The sequence below is a fragment of the Gobio gobio genome (assembly GCF_949357685.1).
Source record: "Gobio gobio genome assembly, chromosome: 7".
Taxonomy (NCBI): Eukaryota; Metazoa; Chordata; class Actinopteri; order Cypriniformes; family Gobionidae; genus Gobio; species Gobio gobio.
In genome coordinates, this window is record NC_137103.1 from 35,366,878 (window position 1) to 35,389,314 (window position 22,437).

Sequence of the window (22,437 nt, forward strand, 5' to 3'; positions counted from 1 at the left end):
TATGGTATTTACACCATGACATGAATGTTTTGATGTAACAAGTTCACTGAATGCATTCTGAGATGCCTTATCTATGCAATGCAATTGTGACCAATAATCTTACAAGTCAGCAGCAGTCTACTCTTTGGAAAAGGTATTGGTATCAAGCCTATGATGCCTAAAATCGCTGTCTAGCTAGGCAGCTCACTATGGTTTGGAACAGATCCACAATTTGTCCAATTACAAGTGTCGTCCTGAAGGAACAGCAATCAGTTTTGCCTGTTATTCAGAATGTAGGTGTGTTGGGGTGTTGCTGTTGTCCCAGTTCATCCCTCCATTATTTGCTAAGTCAACTAGTTGTAGTATTCATCTTTCAGTCACTCACAGTGGCGGTCCCTCTTCATCTATGAAGCTGATATGCTCTGTGGAAGGCCTCCCTCCTGCTGCCCACTCTTGCATCTCAAACTCTAACTGAGGAGGTCCCGACCTGGGGTTCTGCGGGGACCAGGAAGTGCCAAAAGAGGCCTGGGTTTCTGGCAGGGAGTCCAGGGAGCAGGGCAAGGGTGGAGAGGTGTGCAGGCAAGAAGGAGGTGTGCATGACTGTGGCTGGATCCGAGGAGCAGTGTCAGCGGAGGAAGGGGACGAGGGAAATGGGTTGATCCCCAGCCTGTTGTCGCCAGGGGAGTTATTGATAGAGGGTGGTGCAGAGCAATGAGAGGGTGGAGGTGGGGTGTCCTGTGATGGGGGTCTAGGTAGCAAACCTCTGCTGTGACTGGCAGGTCGATGAGGCCCCTGGCAGGGAGAGCAGGAAGTAGATTGGGAGCGGAAAGAAGGAAGCGAGGAAGAAAAGGTTAGAGATGGAGATGGGGGGTGATTGGTCTGCTGTGGCTGGGTCGGAGCTGCCTGGCCGCCTGGCCCCTCCGTTTGGGCTGTCGCTGGAGAAAGGAGAACTGGCAGGGAAGGTCCCCTCAAACAGCCTGCCGGAGACATCTGAGCATGTGCTTGGTGTCTCTGCGGTGGGCTGGTGGGCATGAGGCAGCTGGGCAAGCCAATGCTTCCAGTTTCTGCGCTGTCCAATAGTAAGCATGTAGGCCTGAGGTGTGCGGACAGTGGGGCTGTGGGCGAAGGAGCTGGTGGTGTGGATATTGTTAGACCACTGCTACTGCTGGGAGACGGAGGTATTGTTGGACTGATGGCTGTTAGGAGGGGTTGAGATCCAATGACGAGCAAGGGCCGGAGGAGACGTGTCATTTCCTGTAGCTCTTTGCTCAGCTGAGAGACTTGCTGGGATAGACTTGTCATCTGTGAATGAGATCAATGGAATGTTAACTATAGAACAGATAGTTCTGGCTACAAAATCTGAAAGGATGTTCTTTATTCAAAGCTATTCCCGCACATCACCTACAGATAGAATAAACTAGATTTAACAACAGCGTGATCCAGATTGGTCAATCACAACACAATAAACCGTTGTCCCAGGCAACAATTTCCGTATAGATATGCTAGCTGCATGAGACTCTGCTGTCTCAAAATGAATCATTCAGGCTTTATTCAGGTCTCTGACACAAACTCAACCTACTCAGGCCTAGACTCTGATTTGAATGAGCTGTTCTCCGCTAGCTGTGCCAACATGTTTAAAAAATGTTTATATTTATGTTGAATATAATTTGATTTATTATGATTCAATGTGCTTGATTCAATTACCTCCTCGCTCAGTTTGGTGATGCTCTGCTTGGTCTCCAGCTGCTCCTGGTTCACTGCACACAAAACGGGGTAAGTTTAGATTTTTTCACATCTTGAGTTTGTTGTAGAGATTAAGCATATTTTAAGGTGAGAGGGACCGTTCCCTGACCATCTCACGAATACGACACTCAAAAACTGGCAAGAGCTGCAGTCTGATTGGTTGACTTTATGTAATTTCTCTAAGGCCCTGTTTACACCTGGTATTAAGATGGTCGATCAAATCACAAGTGGACGATGCTTTGAGCTTGTCCATTTTTGACCACTTCCACAGGTAGTTAAACGCATTCGATCTGATTGCTTTCATAGTGTAGATGCTCATGTGGTCGAATGTGTTTGAACTGCCACAAAAGACCACCTACTTTCCACACACTGACCTAACATGTAAACATTATGGGAAGCACGCTAGGCAGATGGGATTTAAACTTTGAAAGACAAAAAAATTTACCTAGCAAAATATTCTCTCATCATTCTTGATTTCTAACAAGCACTAACTAGCCCCTTTCACACAGAGATTCCGGAAAATACCCTGATAATGTGTTTGATTTTGGTTCATTCACACTGCCAGTGATTTTCCGGAATCTGTGCAAGTGTTCACGCACATCCCGTAAAGACACGTGACATCGATGTGACGTGTAATGTTTCCACAGTGTCTTAAGTTTGCTAATGATCTGCAACCACACTCGTGCATTTTTTTTTCTGATTCGATCATAAACTAACACATCACATACAGTTTCCCAACCTGGCAAATTATTTCAGCTTCAGCGTCATCACTCAGCAAACCCCTTATGTCATTGATTCTAGAACTTATTCCGGCAATGTTATTAGGCCCCCATTCCGGGATCGATCCTGGAATCAATCCCAGGAAGTGTTTGCATTCACACAGAAGGCACTCTGGCAATTTTATAGCAATTTTCCGGGACCAACGCGCTGTGTGAAAGGGGCTACATGTAATCCCCTGGAGAAATCAGGACAGAAGTGGTTGAACGTGGACAAAAGCGACGGATTAAAATGCCAGGTGTAAACGGGTATGTGTCTGTCTTGTCTACCTGTGATCTGAACGACCAAAATGCATCTTAATACCAGGTGTAAACAGGACCTGAGCCAGGGTGCACCAGAATTAAAGTTATGTTTCTAAATTTCCCATAGGGTTACAATGGATTCTGAGGAAGTACTAATGGCAAATATATATCCCTGTGCAACAAAATATATTTTTTTGCTTTGTTTTGAGGATTATATCCAATTTCAGATGTACCACCCCTGTGGATGTGTTAAAAAAATAGTTGGCAGCTTTACATATTGGTCAGATGGTCCCTTCCTGTCTAAGTGGGCGGTTCTTGGCCAGAATAAGCTGCAGAATAAGTCTGACTGTGCAAGACAGTCTATTTTTGGAAATATCACATCATAATATTTCCTTCCAGAAATCAAATTCTGTCTTGTTGTTGTGTTTGTACCTGGAGAAGGGGACGGGGGAGCGCTCTGAGGTAGGCTGGGACCGAACTCAAACCTTTGTGTTGAGCTGGAATTGCTTTCTGTCTCAATGCCATCCACAAACCTGCAGAGACATGAGAAAAAAAATCACTGTTGTTCATATGCAGCAGATCAAGGACTGGTAAGAGAGTTAAGCAGTTTGGTTAAATGCATTATCATATCAATGTCTATATATAAAATGGAATATAAAATGCCTAGATAGAGATGGATTCCTTTGGTTTCAGCTCACTAAATGGCAGCTTTAGGTAAGCTTTGATTTCTTAGTGTGAAATTGAAGAGCCAATCACTAGAGCAAGCAACGATTTCATCCAAACTGGTTGCCATGGTAGCTGGATACTTCTACTAAATTATGAATATATAAGTTCTTATAAAAGCCACCAGAGGGCAACGGCTCCTTGAGGATGTGATGTGAGATGTGTATGTGTACCTGGGGCTGAGTTCTGGAGGGGCGCTGCTGAAACTGACCACAGGGATCTGGAGGGTGGCGGGTCGCGTGTGGTCTGATGGAGGGCGGAAGGGGCGAGGGGGGAGGAGTGGCGATCGCAGTGGGGAGTTGAGACCCCGTGTCAGGCGAAGGGGAGACCGTGGGGCTCTTGACACCGAGTTCTGCTCTTCATCATTCTCCTCGTCCTCACGGATAGCAGGAAGTTTCTTCACCAGACCGCCGTTGCTTTCCCAGTCCAACTGAGAGAGAGAGCAGGATTAATTATGTTATTGTCTATATGAAATGAAGTGGATACACATGTTTTTGACCAGCAGAAGTGCGTATGATTAGAGCTTGGGTGATAATACTTTACTATAGTATTTGTGAGGTAATGTTATAAAAAGTTGATGTTTCAAATAATTGCAAATCAGCAAATTAGAATGATTTCTGAAGGATCATGTGACACAGAAGAATGGAGTAATGCCATCACAAGAATAAATAATACACATAAATGAAAGGAATTTTAAAATATATTAAAACAGTTTTATTGTAATATTTCACGCTATTGCTACTATGCAGCCTCGGTGAGCATAAGAGATTTCTTTCAAAAACGGTAGTGTATGTATATCACAGTTTGAAAATCTTCCATTCTTAGTCTTGCATTAACAATGTAAAACACTCTCACTGTAATATTTTCATACTGATTAGTGATTGGCCTGCTCTCCTGCAGATTTTTGCATACTAAACTGTGATCTTACGATCTATTTAGCCATATATAATCACTTTTACACTGCCATGATGCTGTGCCACTGTCGAACCTAAGGTTACACTATTCTACTGCTGCTTTGCAAGCACTAATATTTCCATTTGAAAGTCCAAATCTAGTTATTAAAGAACAATGTGATTTTATAAAACAAGTCTTGGTTCTCCTTAGCATATAATTATAAAAATTATTTTCAAATGGGTAGTAAAGGGTCATGACCAGTGCGTGGCAGACTGACACAGCCTGTTGATTTTTGTCCTTCTCTCCCTCTATTACATGTTTCTTCACCTCTAGCTCAACTCTGCATATTTTTCCATTGTACTCGATTAAGGAACCTTGATTGGTTTTCCCCTAGAAAAAACACTTCTTTATAGAAGCTGAAATTGATTTCGATTTCTTCGTTGTTAAACTCTCTCAGCACTGTGTGTTCTTACCATGTCATAAAAAGGATGACTGCAAGCAGCGTTATCCTGCGGCAGCGCAAAAGAGGTTGCAGAGACGAGAGGTGGCACTGTTTATTTCTGTTTTGTCAAAATACATAAAAGATTGTGTCAATCACGAGCCGTCGCTTTAGGATGGCAACGCACACAGTCCTCATCCCTGTATTGCTCCATCACATAACCAGGGAGGAAAAAGACTGAAAAATAACAAACTCAAGCTTATCTTAATTCAAATTAACATGGTTCCATTTGTCTCCCCCATCCCTTTCTTCCCATCCCTCTGTTTGATCTCCCCAATTCACTGAAATCTCTCCATCTTTATCCGCAACCCCCCTCCCGTTCTCCACACCCTGCATCTCTCTTTCTTCGCATCTTATTTTTTTCCCCGTTCCTCTCATGATCTCCACCCCCACGCTCCGTCTGCAGTCCCACACCCCACCTAAAGCAGAATTTATTTTTAGCCATCTCGTTCCAATCTTAGTAACACAGACCCCAGTGGCACGAGGGGAGTGTGCGTGCGCATGTGTGTAAGATGCTTCAATTGGTGTTTCTACAGAAGTTTTCACTTTCTTTCACTTCCCTTCCTCCAGAGAGAGAGGGAGAAGGAGGTGTTTATTCAGGCATTTCCATGTCCCTCGAGTCACCAAATTCAGTCAATCACGGATAAGTATACAAGAGAGGAAAGAATGCATTACCTTTCTCCTCTAAAGCCCTACTGCAAACACACTTGTATATGTGATTTACAGGGTTATACTGTAAAAACTATATTCAATCCCCTTACACTAAACTGAATTTCAAAAAACACCATTTAGTTTAAAAAAAACAAAGCCATTTGGTGTACGAGGACACCATGTTAAGTTGTAATGACCATGTCATGATGATACACGTTTGTAAACCATATATAAAAGAACATACACACACACACATACACACACACAAATATTAAAAGGGATGCTTCCCCAATAATCACACTTCTATCCTCACCAGCTCTGTAATTGTGCAAATGTATGTGTGTTCATTGGTATTCTCTATGCGTTTTGGGGTTGCACACATGTAAAAATGAGCATTGATGCTGATCCGTTATGTCTCATGGCACAAACAAACTCGATTTCTACATTTTCTGAAGGAAATGAAGTGCTTGCATATGCGAAAGTCGCTGCCAATATGATAAGCTATTGTCGCTGGTTGCCGGGGCATTTTTATGCGGTTGCTAAGGTGTTCTGAGAGGCATTTATCGCATTGCTATGCAGCTGCTAGGGTGTTCTCTGTGGCCTTTCAGGTCAAACAAGTCCCTTGATATTGCTAGGTGAAAACTGTATATCTGACTGAACACCTATTGTCAACAACCCACACGATTTGAGTCTCTTGAGATCTCTCCTCAGACACAGTGATATCTTTCTCCAGGTGGAGTGAAATCTACATGTGACACCTTGCAGTAGCAGCACTGCAGGAAAAAGTAAAAAAAAAAAAAACAGGGAGAAATGAGGCACCTCTCTCTCCCCGTGCCTCTCGCTTCAGTGCTATTTTTATCTGCCAGGATCCAATCTTAGCTCGAGGCGTGGGGGACCCAGCCAGCACGGAGTCCCCGCCTTCCCTCTGTGCTATTCTTAGTATCAGCACACACTCCAAACCGCAGCCTGCTGCTATTCCTGTCCTTGCAAGTTACACTCAAGGCTGGGAGAACGTGTACGTGTGTGTGTGTGTGTGTGTGTGTGTGTGTGTGCATGTGTGCGAACATGAGCGGGTCTCGTGCACAGGCATATATGCGCATCCTGAAGATGAGGGGGGTTGCAGCTTTATCTAAGTCAGGGAAAGGACATGGATTTAGAGAACGTGCGAGAAGGAAGGAAAGATGCCAAAGACAGCAGATGGGGATCCATTTTGTATTCTGCTGGTTGTGGATGTGGGTAATGCAGCATTACACACGCATACCTCAAGTCTGTAGGTCATGGCTCATGAATTCATCGAGTAACTCGGCACTCTACATGCACAAATTCACTATTTTGTGGGGGGGGTTATGTTTTTTCATAAGCGACTTGTTCACACCGACAGAAATGTTCTGCCTGAAAATTCAGTCTGATTTTCGCTTGAGATTTGTATGGAAGCTTGTTTCTGCTAGCCTAGAAATGTAGACGCACCCTAGCGGCAACAAATGTAATTTGCAGCCAGGGTCGTCTAGCAAATCTCTGTTGGCTTGAGAGCTTGAAAAACCAAACTCTAGTCAGGCCAAACACAGCGTGTATAGAGTTGGTGGGCGGGCTTAACATACTGATGGCAGAGTTGCGACGTTTCACGCGAATTCCCTGCTACTTCCCTGCAAACAAAGAACGGCACTGAAGTCATTCTTAAAAAAAGAAGATGTGTTCGGAGTTTTGCTGACCGGATACGGCTAAAGTTTAAAATATCAACTAGTTCTGCTGGCGGGAAAACGCTTGGGACTCAGCCACAACCCGCTTGTGATTGTTGTCTCACCACGATAGCGCTCTGGTTGTAGCACTATCCTATTGCGTGCAGAGGGAATTTGAAAGACAACAGTTTATCCCACCCCTCGGATTGAGCCCTGCCAATTGTGTTTTTATCTTTCAATTCTGACTTTTTTTCTCACAATTCAGATTTTTTCCCCCCTCAGAATTGATAGTTAGAATTGTGTTAGAATTGCGAAAAAAGGCAAAATTACAAGAAAAAAGTCAGAATCGCAAGATATAAACTCAAAATTGTGAGAGAGTCAGTTATAAACTCGCAATTCTGACTTTTTTATTCTTGCAATGTCGAGTTTATATCTGACTTTATAACTCGCAGTTGCGACTTTATATCACACAATTCTTCTGTCACACAAGTCAGAATTGTGAGAAGAATTATGTAAATTCGCAATTTTGAGAAAAAAGTTACATAAAAAGTCAAATTTTTATTAATTTGTGGAAATAAGCTTCCATAGATTTGTCTGTTCAGACCAATGCATAAAAAATAGCAGGCAGCCTGAATGAGCATGCTAATTTACTCTCTGATAGTAGGTGATGCTTATAGACAAGCAGAAATACAGTGGTTACCCCGGTTACTATGGTACACAAAGCGACGTTGCGCAACGTTCTCTTTCTAATTTGTTTGTCATGGAGAAGCAAGTCAGTATTTACAATGCTTTGAAACACATTGAGGTTTTTGCATTCACTATCGTGTTTATCAAACACCAAATACAGGCGCACAAAGACTAGAGAGAGTGTTCTGGATTTTTCCTCTGCAAATCACTGTCATTTAGCTCAATTGTCTGTTCATGAGCACCACCTTTTTAATATCTATTTTTTACTCTTTCTCAGCAATGGGATTATATTCTTAAATGGTCCTTTAAGACCAGTATATCTGAGATATACCATCCAAATGAAAAGGATAGTTAACCCCCCAAATTTTTTTTTTTATGATCCTTTACTCACCCTCATGTCATTCCAAACCTGTATGAGAGAACACAATTTTGATAAATATCGGTAACCAAACAGTTATGGTTACCATTGATTTCCATTGTATGGACAAACAAAGTCATACAGGTTTGGAACAACATGAGGGTGAGTAAATGATGACAATTATTAATTTAAACGTTCCCTGTTTATAGCTCTGTACTCTTACTGTATATAACATGCTTTTATATCTAGTAAAGTATTTTATGAGAAAAATCTGCAAAATTGATACAGCAGAGAATATGAACCATAATACATGTTCATAAAGGTGACTGTATTATGTTTGTCTATTTGAATGATGCACTATTTATAGAATTCATATCCGCTCCACAGCACAACCGTACAATATTGATAACCCAATCCGAGGCGATTGTATTGACTCCTGACCTGTACATTCGTGGTAATTGCCTCAGTCCCTCATGCACATGATTCGGGCTAAAAAAAGCACAACTGTATGCACACACTCCTTGACCTTAACAGCATCTATCTAGAATCAAAGAATCGTCGCCCTTTGCCCTGAATACCGCCATGTGCTTGCAAGCATCACTCACGTCAGCTCCACTGCCCTCCCGCAGGTTATAGGTGAGATCGTGCTGAATTTCGCTGACAAATTTCTGGGCATATTCAGGATAGAGGCGCAGCACCTCTCGCAGTCCTTTCAGGCTGATGTACTGCAGGTCGCAATATGTCAGAGCTTTCACGTTTGCGTTGGTCTTGATCACCTGCTCTTTCGTCAGCGAGTCCGAGCCGATCAGGTCCCCTTTTCCTATTTGAGAAAAGCATATATAAAGTTCATTTGTTAGTCTATTTAATGTTAGTTAACATAAACTTATCCTTTGGATTAGAATATATTGTGACCATATCTGTATTGGCCAAAATTATAATTTTTTTAATAATCATCTCGTCTATATTGTTTTCAATAGGCCAATATTGAAATAATATATTTTTTACCACTTTGAACAGTAAAAATTTCTAGGTTTTTAAATGGCTAAAATGCTAAATGGATATTTTGCAGCTCTTGCAGTTACAAATATAGTGTGGGTATATATTTAATATATATATAAGTATATATTAAGGTTGTGATGTGGTTTAAACAGGCATTGTCATGCAGTATTCATAAGTACGCAATCAAAGTTGCACATGCATCTTTCCAATATTTTGTGTAAATGTGTTTAGACAAGTAAACAAGAGCAACGAATGTCAATCAAATTTAGACACTAAAATTACAAGCAAAAAGGTTCTGTTATAGGTTGGAAAAAGAGACTCAGGAGGGGCACAAAAGGCAGCATAGAGGCTAAAAATATGTTCTGGTTTGGTGCAAAGGGAGTATGAAAGCAGTGACAAATTCTGAAGAGTGCTGAAGTGTCAAAGAGTGCAAAAAGTGGCACACATTGGAGGCAACTGAGTTCAGCAGCACTGGGAGAGAGATGGGTGGTGGACCATATGTGCATCCTTCATCAAGTAAGCAGGTGTGGTAATTATGCATGTGCCATGTGTGTGTCTTTTGCACGTTTGTACTGTCACGTTTACACAAGCTCAACATATCTGGTCTCTAAGATAACATGTCAGAGCACAATTACTGCAGTTTTACTTTTGTTTTCCTTCGGCTGGCCAAAGCACTTTTCTCTATCATTCTCTGTGCTCTTTTACCTCTTGTTCTCTTGACATCCTTTCAAAAGAAGCAATGTATTTTGGCAAATTTGTATTTATAAGCTACATATTAATCAAAAGTACATACAGTGTATACATATACATATATATATATATATATATATATATATATATATATATATATATATATATATATATATATATATATATATATATATATATATATATATATATATATATATATATATATATATATATATATATATATATATATATATATATATATATATATATATATATATATATATATATATATATATATATATATATATATATATATATACAGTGAGGAAAATAAGTATTTGAACACCCTGCTATTTTGCAAATTCTCCCACTTAGAAATCATGGAGGGGCCTGAAATTGTCATCATAGGTGCATGTCCACTGTGAGAGACATAATCTAAAAAAAAAAATCCAGAAATCACAATGTATGATTTTTTAACTATTTATTTGTATGATACAGCTGCAAATAAGTATTTGAACACCTGTCTATCAGCTAGAATTCTGACCCTCAAAGACCTGTTAGTCTGCCTTTAAAATGTCCACCTCCCCTCCATTTATTATCCTAAATTAGATGCACCTGTTTGAGGTTGTAAGCTGCATAAAGACACCTGTCCACCCCATACAATCAGTAAGAATCCAACTACTAACATGGCCAAGACCAAAGAGCTGTCCAAAGACACTAGAGACAAAATTGTACACCTCCACAAGGCTGGAAAGGGCTACGGGGAAATTGCCAAGCAGCTTGGTGAAAAAAGGTCCACTGTTGGAGCAATCATTAGAAAATGGAAGAAGCTAAACATGACTGTCAATCTCCCTCGGACTGGGGCTCCATGCAAGAGTATCTCCACTGGTATCTGCTATCGCACCAGATAACACGTCACAGCGTCTTACGTCAGCAGCGTCACTGTGGCGTCGTGAACGCGGATTCAAACAAAACCGGAAGAGAAGACAATGCTTAATAAAGTCTTAGTTTTTGTTATTTTTGGACCAAAATGTATTGTTGACGCTTCAAAAAAGTCTAACTAACCAAATTATGTCACATATGGACTACTTTGATGATGTTTTCATTACCTTTCTGGACGTGGACAGCAAAGTATGCATACACTTACATTCAAAGGACTGAAAGCCCTCGGATTAAATCTAAAATATCTTAAACTGTGTTCCGAGGATGAACGGAGGTCTTACGGGTGTGGAACAACATTGGGGTGAGTCATTAATGGAAGAAATTTCATTTTTGGGTGAACTAACCCTTTAATAGTGAGAATTGAACCCTAAACTAAAGTGATGTGTTACCATTAGGGATGAAACGATTACCGGTTTCACGATAAACCACGATAAAATTTAGTGACGGTTAGTAATATTGTATAAAATTTAATTATCATTAAAACCGCGTGTGATTATCACGATTGTGAAAACTCGCGGTAAATCTTGTCCAGTCAGCGTCAGTCTGGCGCAGGTGCTGCGCGCAAAGCTGTTTTTTGAATGAGAACAGATGGTAGAAGGCAGTGACAGCACTCGGGGGATTGTTCAGAATTCTAAAAGGATCAAATCTGACGTGTGGTCATATTTTGGCTTTTACAAAAGTCTTGAGGGAAACTTAATCGAAGATGGTCACCCTGTCTGCAGAACATGCCTGAAGAAAGTCGCTGTAATAGGGGGAACACTTCAAAACTACGAACGCAAGGCAAGTGGACTTTGACCTCAATACCAAAACTATGTCTGGGAAATAATAACGTGAAGCGAACAAACAAATTCAGACAAGACTAGGGTGACATTTAAGGGATAATAATCAGGGCTTGACATTAACAACCGCCATTTGCGAGTGTAACGTTATTTCGGCTGCACACTAGTCACTCTGGCTGTTGAACTTATTATAGTCTTCTCAAAAGCCATCTGTTATAATTGCGTTGCGCATTATAACCACTCACACGTGTTTCTATTGAGTTTATGAATGCAATGTCTCAAAATCAGAGGCGTTCAGATTAGCCGGAGTTATGTTCAGAGCGCGCACCGCTTTCACTCGCTGAAATCTGCACTCAACGCAGAGATTAACGTGCGATGTATGCAGGAGATTCATTCATCATACTGTTGTTGACTGGTTTTGTTCTATTTCAGCAGCGAAAATGGTTTAAAAAAAACACAGCAGAACCACAGCGCATCTGATATGACTGGCATAACGCTGGCGAATTTAGGGACCGTCTCTAAAGTTACATACAACATTGGTAACGTTATACACGTTTCAAACTTCAATAGCATTTGAAGAGAATGACAGTAATAAAACTGACTGTAAAGTGATCATTTAGGTGTCAGGTATGATGCACACATTTTGATATTTAATAAAATAAACTGTCAAATCATATGGAAATATGGATATGCATTATTTCACTAGGATACTGTTTGGACTCTAACACAAAATATGCTAGATTTAAATGCATCATTGCTGAACACTGATGAGAATATTGCTTGAGAATATATTTACAGAGATAATATTAGAGATTATATTTATGACAAATTATTATTATTTATGCGTTACGCGTTGTTATTGACGTCGGCCATTAAGGAAGGAAATCCCACAGAATCTAGCTTAAAAAAGTGCATAGAGCTGCTTTAGTTATTTGTTGTTTGTTGAATTTCAAATATAAAAGTTGTTGAAATGTTTTAAGTGTGTGCATCTGTTCCTTTTGAACACTTTCATCTCGTTTGAACAAAACCGTGATAATATTGATAACCGTGATAATTTGGGTCACTATAATCGTGATTTTAAATTTCCATACCGTTTCATCCCTAGTTACCATATACATGAATGAAAAGAGGCATTCAAGATCTATACTATAAATATTTCTGGTTGCTTTACTCTCTAGAAGACATCATTAGAGAGCTAAAAGCATGAATCACAGGACCTGTCACTGACGTAATTATTGACTGTGTTTCAAAAGGTCATTTGGAAATGGGGTCAAAGTTGAAATAGTTTGAACTTTTGAGCTTCATGTTATAGAGCTTGACTAGCATTGAAGTGCGTTGCAGCACTGACTCTTCAATCCATATAGATTTCAATGAATCAGGCAACATTGACGTGATTCGCTCTCTCCATCTTTTTGCTTCCTCCTTTCCTTGTCTTTATCTGCTTTCTATTCTCTTTCTCTCTGAATCAGTCTCTCGTTCTCCTCACAGCCCCGACAGACTTTAGCTCTACAGTGCAAAAACGAGTGTAATCTCATTGCGAGGTGACATGAGTCTAGGTGGAGGAAGCCATTTCATATCACAGCTTTAATTAAGACAATCACTCCCACTCCAACCGCAGCTCAGAGACGTCTGTGTGTGTGTATATATTGGTCTGGTTCTGAGAATAAGTGTTTATTGCTGTCTGTCTTGACTAATCATTCGCTTACATTTCATGCTTTCATTATTTATCAGTCATTGCCAATTTCCTCTGTCTCTCTCTCTCTCTATCTCTCTCTCTATCTCTCTCTCTCTCTCTCTCTCTCTCTCTCTCTCTCTCTCTCCTGCTTTCTCTCTGTTTTCCTGGCTGTCTGTCTCTTTTTCTCCCTCTCTCCAGTATTCTCCAGAGCCTCCTGTGGATCCTCGGGTCAAGCTGTCAGATCGATAACGCCACAGGAAAGTGCCATTACTTTGCGTGTGTGCAGGTGGTGTGTTTTCAACATCAAACGCATATCCTCCAAACAGTCTCTTGGTGACATTGAGTGGACGTGCATTCATGTGTGCATTCATTCACAGCACTGCATTTCCTCTTCCTTTGAAGACAATAGTCCAATTTTACACTCAAAATAATATTTAGGCATACGTTTAAGATTCATAAATTTGAATTGCATATAAAAATTTCCATCCATTTGGATTACACAGTTTTATCATAAACGAATTAACTTCAACTGACGCTTATTTTTCAGTCATACGTAAATGAAACAAGATTTTTGTAATAGTGCTAATAAACAATATGTTTTAATTACACATTTATCACTAATAAATCTAAAAATGTTCTATCTCATCCATTTTGACTCTTGTAAAATAGCTTGTTCCAAAGCTAGCCATATTTTAACCAAATTGTTTTTAAATTAATACATTCAATTGTTTTCACAATGAACTGATTTGAATAAATGGATTTTGAAAATATGATTATTTAAATAAAATCGTTAATAATAAACTATGCCATGATTTTTTGAGAGCAGAAGTCTTACCTGACTTGCTTGATTCATGACTGACAAATATATCAACATAAAGCTTATTGGTTAGTTTGTGTTAAAACTGTGTAAATCAAATGGATGGAAATTTTATATGCAATTAAAAACACATTTATTCCCCCCTTACTGCATGGCCCTTTTCTCATTCCTTGATTCAGTCGCTCCTACATTATTTTCTATGTGTGTTGAGATCTATGGCTCTAGCCTTCATGTGTCAGCCTGTATTAATAGTCAAAGTACATTAATAATGCATTAACCATCAATTATTAAGTGTGTGAGAGAGGTGGATGTGGCCTTGCAGCACGCCAATACTTGATTTGATCAGAGCAATAGGGTACAGGCATTTGGAGATAAAGGAAGCCACACACACACACACAGGAACCTTTAGCTCGGCGAGAGCTCGGCTCATCGTTTACTGTGACCTTTTGAGAGCCTTTATTTCCAGATTAACTGTAGGCACTGTACAAGAGGGGGTTTGGATATGCAAATAGTTTATTTATGATGGGAAAGCTGTAAACATCTCATTTGTTTTTTTGCCCATTGGTGGTTTGAGGCAGCATTTAAGGCCCCATGTAAATAAATGGTCTATATCTTATATGGTATATATGTCTTCTAGGTATCTAGCACAAATCATTATTCTTATTCCACCTAACAAAAAAATTTGTTGAGCAGCTGGTCCATGCCCAGATAAAAGGAGAAAAACACAGTAAAAGTTTCATCGCCCATCTATGGTCACAGCTGCTGTCTTCCAGTTTTCAAAAAACAGGAGGCACAAACAAAAAGAAAAGGCTATAGCAAAGAGGGTCCTAGGTGACTTAACTAAAAGAACAAATGGGCAGAGAGACTACAGAAAGGATGTGTTCATTGAAATCCAGTTCTAATACCCTCAAAGGCATACAGACGATGGCTGAGACAGTGCTGCATTGATGATACATCTAAAACAGGACAGAAATTGTCTATTACATTGGCCCCTATGGTCTGGTGCATCACATACAATTTTTTTTAACATGACATGCAGGAAAAAATAAGTACATCGTGGAGACAAATTAACAATTCGTTCTAACGACTTAATACATCAGCACGTTTTACTAATTTGTCTCCTCAAGTAAATCGTGCGCATAAAATAATTCTTTGTTTCCTCGTTTTAGTAAATCGAGGCCACGTTGTAATAATTCATCCCCTTGTTTAAGTTAAATCAAAACAAGGGAACAAATTAGTTCAACGTGGCCATGATTTACTAAAACAAAGTTGTGGGAGCAAATTCTTAATTCATGGCAATGATTTAACTATAAACGAGTAAACGAATTCTTAATTTATGGCCATGATATACTGTATATATTTTTGTCCTCATGTCCGCTTTGTAGGAATGACATGAGAGTAAGTATATAATGACAACATTTATTTTTGGCTGAATTATTTTCTTGAAACAATGCAAAGTAAGAAACTGCATATGTAAATATATTTTAGCTATCATTCAAATTAATGCCGTATAACATAGTATGACTCGGTTCGGCGCGTCTCGGTTTGCTTTTCCACTGCAGTTAGTACCGCTTCAAAATGAGTGGGATTATAGAATGATCATTATTGTGCTGCCTCTACTTCTCGGCTTGTGGATGTTTTTAACTGCAAGACGAAGAAGTTTGTTTGAGGGCAGCAAAACAAAAAACTGCTAAAAACAAAAGAGTCTGGGAACATCACTTGGTTTGCTCGACGGCACAAGAGGGTAAGCTAATCTTGCATTTAGCAATGTGTTTAGGATCTCAATCGATTCTCTCTGACCAATCAGTGATCTGCAGTGTTTACACAACACATTTTAGTATCGTTGCGGCACACTTGCAACCTCAAGCCGTACCGAGGCGTACCATGTAGTGGAAAAGCGCCAAAAAGTGAGCTGTACCGAGCTGTTTCATGCAGTGGAAAAGCGGCGGTTAGGAGCTTATTATGAAAATTTCTACTGCTATTGGCCGAAGGCAGTTTCGCTTGCCGTTATCATGCATTTAGCAGCTTCCCAGCACGTTTTTTGAAGGGCCTTTAAGCTATGTACATTTCACATGAATACTTCCAGGTCAAGCAGAAAGGTGAGCACTTTTTATTAAATTACCCATAAACAGAATCTGTTTATGACAATGATTTCTATTTCACACAAGCTTCTTTTTTCCCAATTTGCTTCTGTTGACATGTTTTTCTTTTCTATTATTCCTGTTATGTATGTGCTTATTATTATGTTTTTATCTGTTGGACTGAAGCGAATTGATTAGATCTGCATGACATTGAAAGGTCTTATGTAAATTCAGCTCATAATTACAACCATTAGGGATAGCAGCAAAGGATTTTATCACTAATGTATGCAAGGGTGTAGAATTGAGTAGGGTCGCTAGGGACATGCCCCTACCAATATCAAGCAACTACTGAATTGTCCCTAGAAATAATTTTGATCAAACAATGACATTACCTGTGAAGCTAAAGTAAATACACTAGTAAACTGCGTGCATTTCAAAACATGCATTTAATGCATGGATGAAGTAAGAACATAAGGTAACATACTGTATGCTTAGAACATACAATATGCACACATTTCAGTTCAACATTCAACCTAATGTTGTTAAACTTGATGTAAGAAGCAAACTGTTCGCTGAAATAAGCAGAAGAGTGTGCAGTTTATCTGTCAGTGAGATTGTTACTACAGCAAACGTAGTTAGGGAGCGTTTTCATTGGTCTAATTCATGTTTAATATTAAAATATAGTGATGTACAGCGTCATTAAGAATTCAATTTATGAATGTATGCTTGTTTAGATATTGCATCATGAAGTATAACCTGAAACTGCAGTCAAACATCTATAATGCTGATTTTATGTCCCCACCAATGTCAAAATCAAACCCAATGCCCTTGAATTTACTCTGTATGTTGTGACTATTTTCAGAACCATATTTTGCATGTTTTCAATTAAGATGTTATTTCTCAATTTTAGCAATATGTTACATTTATGAAACATGAGGCACAGATTTTCTGTTGAAATCATGAAATAAGACAATTTTAATATAGACTAGCGCTAGTTGTCAAAAGAATATCATGGCATAAATGCTTTTCTCTAGCAGGCATTATCTATGTTGGCTTCAAATATCTATTTAACACAACCACAATCTCAAAACAACATCTCTTATGACATGCGCACCGGGAAGAGGACTGGGCAATAAAGGTGTCCGACGGCCAGACGAGTTCCAATCCCTCCCATCCAGCAACCTGTCACTCACATGCAGCAACCAGTAGGTTAAGTGCCTCACTCAAGTACACAATAGTTCACAAAATCATGAATCCTCATGAACACTATTGGGTTTCACATATGGGCTGCCTGCCCAGCTCATTAAGCACTACAATACCATAAAAAGCACTGACCTTTTCTAGTGCAGTGTATGGAGTGATATTCACACATTTTCTATAATTTAAACAGAAAATATCTCTGTGTTAACTCATGTTTGACTCGAATCCGATTGGTTATACTAGATCTTCCAGGAGATATGCATGTTATGCAACTATATGTGTATGTTTGTGTGTCAACAACGACTGGAGAAAATGTTAGTAATGTGAATGTACGTGGAGGAACTACAGATGCTGAACGGAATAGCAATCACAGGCTCAAGTACATGTGAGCTGGATTGCTAATGACTCTTATGGCATGAAAGCACAAGGTAACATCAGGATGCAGGCTTCATATTTCAACCAGCTATGATCGAAAGATGTTCTTAGGTCAGTCAATTGCTCAAAAGCAACATATGGGTATTAGATGCTGTTATGAAAGCTGCCAACAGAGAAATAATTGTCTTTGATATTGATAATGTAGGTCTATCTCTTGTGATGTTTCATTTAAGTTAGAATGTCACCTTAAAGTGTGCTCACATTAAAATGTGAAAATTTCTGTGTAATTTTGTGGCAAAAAGGTCCATTATCAATAGTTTGGCAATGCATGAACACAGAAGTCACATTCAAATCAAGCATCTTTCTGTTGGTCAACATGGCAAATTCGCTTGACCGCCTTGGATACGGGCCAAATCTGCATGTGGAACTTTTTGTCCTTACTAGAAACTCCTGATTATGTGGATTCTTATTGAAATTCCACCTGTGAAAATTCACTGAATAGCGGTAAATGTGACCGCACCTTTAGAAGGTATTGCTTAGACAGGAAGGTCTCTAGGTTTTGGAACTGAGCTTATATGTTTTGGCATGTCTTGTATTGGCAAGCACATTGACCCTCTGGGGTCGACAAACGGCGGCACGTTTTGGTGAATTTTTTTCACGTACAGCGGCAGCAAAATCAACTTTAAATACTAGGTCATTTATGGTCATACAGAAACGGTAAAGATTTCTAAACGAAACATGTTGGTTTTTTAAAATAAAGAAAAAAATTTGGGTGCGTTTCTGGAGCGCGTCACAAAAATGAAACAAAACGTGAATACTTGTCAAAAAAAAACAATTGTCCTCACATTCTTTCTTGTAGTTCCCTCTCAGGGGTCTTTGTCTCCTCATATCATTATTCATGATAATTCACGCCTCCTCGCATATGGCCTTTCTCAACAAAAAGTGTCTTAAATTTAAATCAATATTTTGTTTTATGTGAATGAGTAGGCACTGGGCAGGATGATTTTCACATCATTTTGAAAAAATTCTACAAAATCCAGTACTCAAGTCTCCAGAACAAATGTTTTGTAAGTGTTGTATGGCCTTATTTCAGTGACTTAAAGGGTTACTTCAGTGATTTAGCATTAAGCTTTGTATTTAAACTGGGTCATTTATGTAGTAGAAATGTGAAATTATTTTTGAATTTGGTGCCTTCTAGACTGAGAAAAAACAGAAAATGCATTTTTGTCTCATGTGGATGAAAGACAACAACTCCCAGAATGCACTTGCTTCGCTGCCCTATGAGGCCACTCCCTACATCACCCCCACATCGTTTCAATCTTCATAATAATACAATAATTTCGTTCAGTTAGAGAATAAACACTACAATTAAAAACTGAACGTGTCTTTTCAATAAAGTGTGAGCAAGCCGAACGAAAGTCACGGCACAGACGCAGCAGTGTCAGATTTCATTCATCACAAAGAGCAGAACTTGGTAACGTTAAGCGCCAGTCTGGCACGTTTTCAGATCGCATATGGAAGCTAAACTATCACAGGAATTCATTGAAAAGTTGAAACACTCACTTTGCTCTGCATCGATCCGTTATGAATGTCCGTGCGGCCGTCTGTGTCTTACATTCTGTGTGTGAGATCTCTCCCCTAAGGGCGGGTTGATAACATGCGGAACAGCTCCAACTAGTGGCTGTAGTCTTTAGCCTCTGGCCAAAAAATCCTCAGATGATGCAAAATGATGATATTTGCGTCATCAGAGGATTTTTTCCAGAAATAAAATGCATAATTATCTCGTCTCAGGGGGATATGAGAGGGGAAAGTACCATCATTTGAATATACTACCGGGTTTCTACTGATACAAAGCCTAATGCTAAATCACTGAAGTTACCCTTTCATTTTTTTGTTTTTTCAACAACAACATATAAACGCTATTTTATCAAAATTACAAACATGTATATACATGTTGCTCACATATTATTGTAGCCAGTTTGTGCTGAATAGAGTGGAATTAGATTTAAGCCAATAATATGTTTATGAGCAACTGAAAAAAGCACAAATGTCAGGGCATGTCAAAAATACTCCAGGGCCCAAAAACACCTCAGACACCGGAGGGTTAAAGAAACCGTACGTATCCTCATCATCAACAGTAGATGAATCTCACAGATAATGTATGCATTAATATGCATAACAAAGGTTATGAGAAAGACAGTTAATGAGAAAATGAAGCCAATGCGCTGATTGTGCCTGTGTTAAGGGGGGAGGGGATAGTTACTGTTCAGTAGACTTGAAAATTATATGGGAATCCTCCCTCGAAACAATAGGGACTACAGATAGTGGGAGGATGAGATCCGCTGAGCAAGTGAGAGTGTGTGTGTGTGATGCGGTGCTTTAAAAGAGTCATAATAAAGCTCATTTATAATGTCTGAGTTGTGTCATAAATTATATAATGATATAAATGGATGGTATGTGTGTGTGGGGGCAGTTTTTATTGTATTGGCCTGTCTCAATCTCACACAGGAAGCACAATTAATAGTGACAGGTAGAAGGAATTTAAATGGCTTTGAAATTGCTGTGAAATTGTAATATAGGAGCCGATGAATAAGCCAGCTTGACTGACACACAGAATTACCTTTGCACTGTAGTGTTACAAATGACATCGAGTCTGAATGTAATTGTTTTGTTTTCACTTTTTCACAGTTAACACAGCAGCAAATATTTTACCAGGTTACCTCCAGCTATTTTTTAAGGTGTGTAAAAAGTGTGCGTATTTTAAGTGCCACCAAAAGGAACTGCAATCTGTTTGTTTGCGCAAGCCGCATGGTAGTGTTTGAAACTTGTTTAAAATGCATTCTACATTTCTTGTTAAACAGTTTAAGTTCAAAAGAACATTTGGGGCATTATTTATTAAAAACAAGCATTTCTTTAACACAACCAGAACAAATTTCACATGTAAATTGTCACACTGGTCATTTTTCACAAATAAATAATTCTGCTCGAGTCATCATTGAGGCCGATTGTGTGTGTATATATACTGTTTGTGTGTAATCTTACCCAGTATAGCCAGCACAGTGTTATCCTTGAGCACTTCCATGGAGCCCGAGCAGACAAAGTATATGGCCTGCAGAGCGTCACCCTGGCGAATTAGGAACTCCCCTGGAGCACAGAAAGAGGTTTTGATGATGAGCGACAGAGAACGCAGACACCCTCGACTGGCCGATTCAAACAGAGGCAACTGCAGCAGCTCTTTATTCAGGTGCATGGCAATGTCAGCCCGTAGTTCATCTGGGAAGTCCTTCAGAAGCTGGAAAAGGACAGAGATATTTTAATTGAAGTACTTTAAGAGTACCCTTCTCATTGTTGAAAAGCTTTTTCTTTTTATTTATGTTTGATTATCAAGGAACCAAATGCAGCAAATAAACTATAGATCAGTCTTCTACTTGGACTTTAATGGGATATTACATTGGATATCAAAGCAGAGAGAGCTGATTATGAGTTATGTAACGAGTGCTTTGAATTGGGCTCATTAAATACATTGTGAGCGTAAGATGGAATCTCTTGTTTATGAGCACGACAGAGATACGGATGAGATAGTGAATGAGAGGCAGGTGGAAAGAGAAAATAAAGCAAATGATAAAAGATAGAGATGAGGGATTGTGAAACGGAATGAAAGATAGAAAGAGAGCATGGTGATTTGAAAAAGTAATAGAAAAGGATAATATGCTCTAATCTTAGAAAGATGCATCAAATCACATCATTGATATCAAGAAGCCCAATAATGAGCAATGCGGATAACTGTTGCATAGAAAAGCTAAAAATGGCATAAAATATAAGACTATGAGCATGATATTTAATTCCAAGTGTTTATTGGATTTCATATATTTTTAATGGCTACAGGTCAACGGGAGATCCAGCATTCCTTATTAAGATAACATTCACATAGAGAAATGTTATAAAAATGTCCTGCTGGAAGTCATGGAATATTGAATATAGGGATGCCCAATATTATCAGCACAACCAATATTATCAGCACAACTCGCATCTGCAATAACTCACGTGTGCACTTATGTTATAAATCACAAGCATGATACTTGTAAATTAAATAATTAAAACAATTTATTAATATGTAATTATCAAATGGATGATGAAAATAACTTGGATTTATTTGAAGTAAATTTGAAATGGGACTGACATTATTATAGTTATTTTGTGAGCTTTTAATGTACTCTTATTATAAAAAGAACTTTATTAACATTTATTTATCTTTAAAGACTAACCTTTCGGCAAAAATACTTCAGAACTCTGAAACCAGAATGAAAAAATATGTTTTTGCTCAATTCTATATCTGAAATGAAAAGTAATGCATTTATAATTATTGCCGTTGTTTCCAAACACAGGAAAAAAATAAATGTATATTGGTACCGGCCTCGGCTATCTGTAAAAATTAGTTGAAAAATATCGGCAAAAATCCAATATCGTGCATCCCTAATTGAATTGTGCCAGAGAAGCCAAGTTAATAAGAGATTTAAAATAATGTGTTACTCAAACAAGTCAAACATTCAGTTAGATCTTTAATTGAATATTATTTATTTTTGCCATGAAAATAGGTACTTATTGTACCTTGAAATAAGTGCACTTCGGAAGAGGCACATTCTGCAAATA

At 38.9% G+C, this 22,437-nt stretch overlaps 1 protein-coding gene across 1 annotated transcript in view; it reads right to left on the reverse strand.

Annotated features, from left to right (window-relative positions):
• Positions 1-360: 360 nt before the first annotated feature.
• Positions 361-22,437, reverse strand: part of kcnh3 (potassium voltage-gated channel, subfamily H (eag-related), member 3) — a gene marked incomplete at its 3' end in the record, with an annotated part of 131,821 nt that continues 109,744 nt past the window's right edge. Inside the window, exons 10-15 of the mRNA XM_079821500.1 lie at positions 20,830-21,079; positions 8,835-9,049; positions 3,638-3,894; positions 3,174-3,274; positions 1,684-1,736; positions 361-1,281 (exon numbers count right to left, since the gene is read on the reverse strand). Coding sequence (XP_079677626.1) covers positions 361-1,281; positions 1,684-1,736; positions 3,174-3,274; positions 3,638-3,894; positions 8,835-9,049; positions 20,830-21,079 — 1,797 coding nt within the window. The remainder of the gene's footprint in view (positions 1,282-1,683; positions 1,737-3,173; positions 3,275-3,637; positions 3,895-8,834; positions 9,050-20,829; positions 21,080-22,437) is intronic.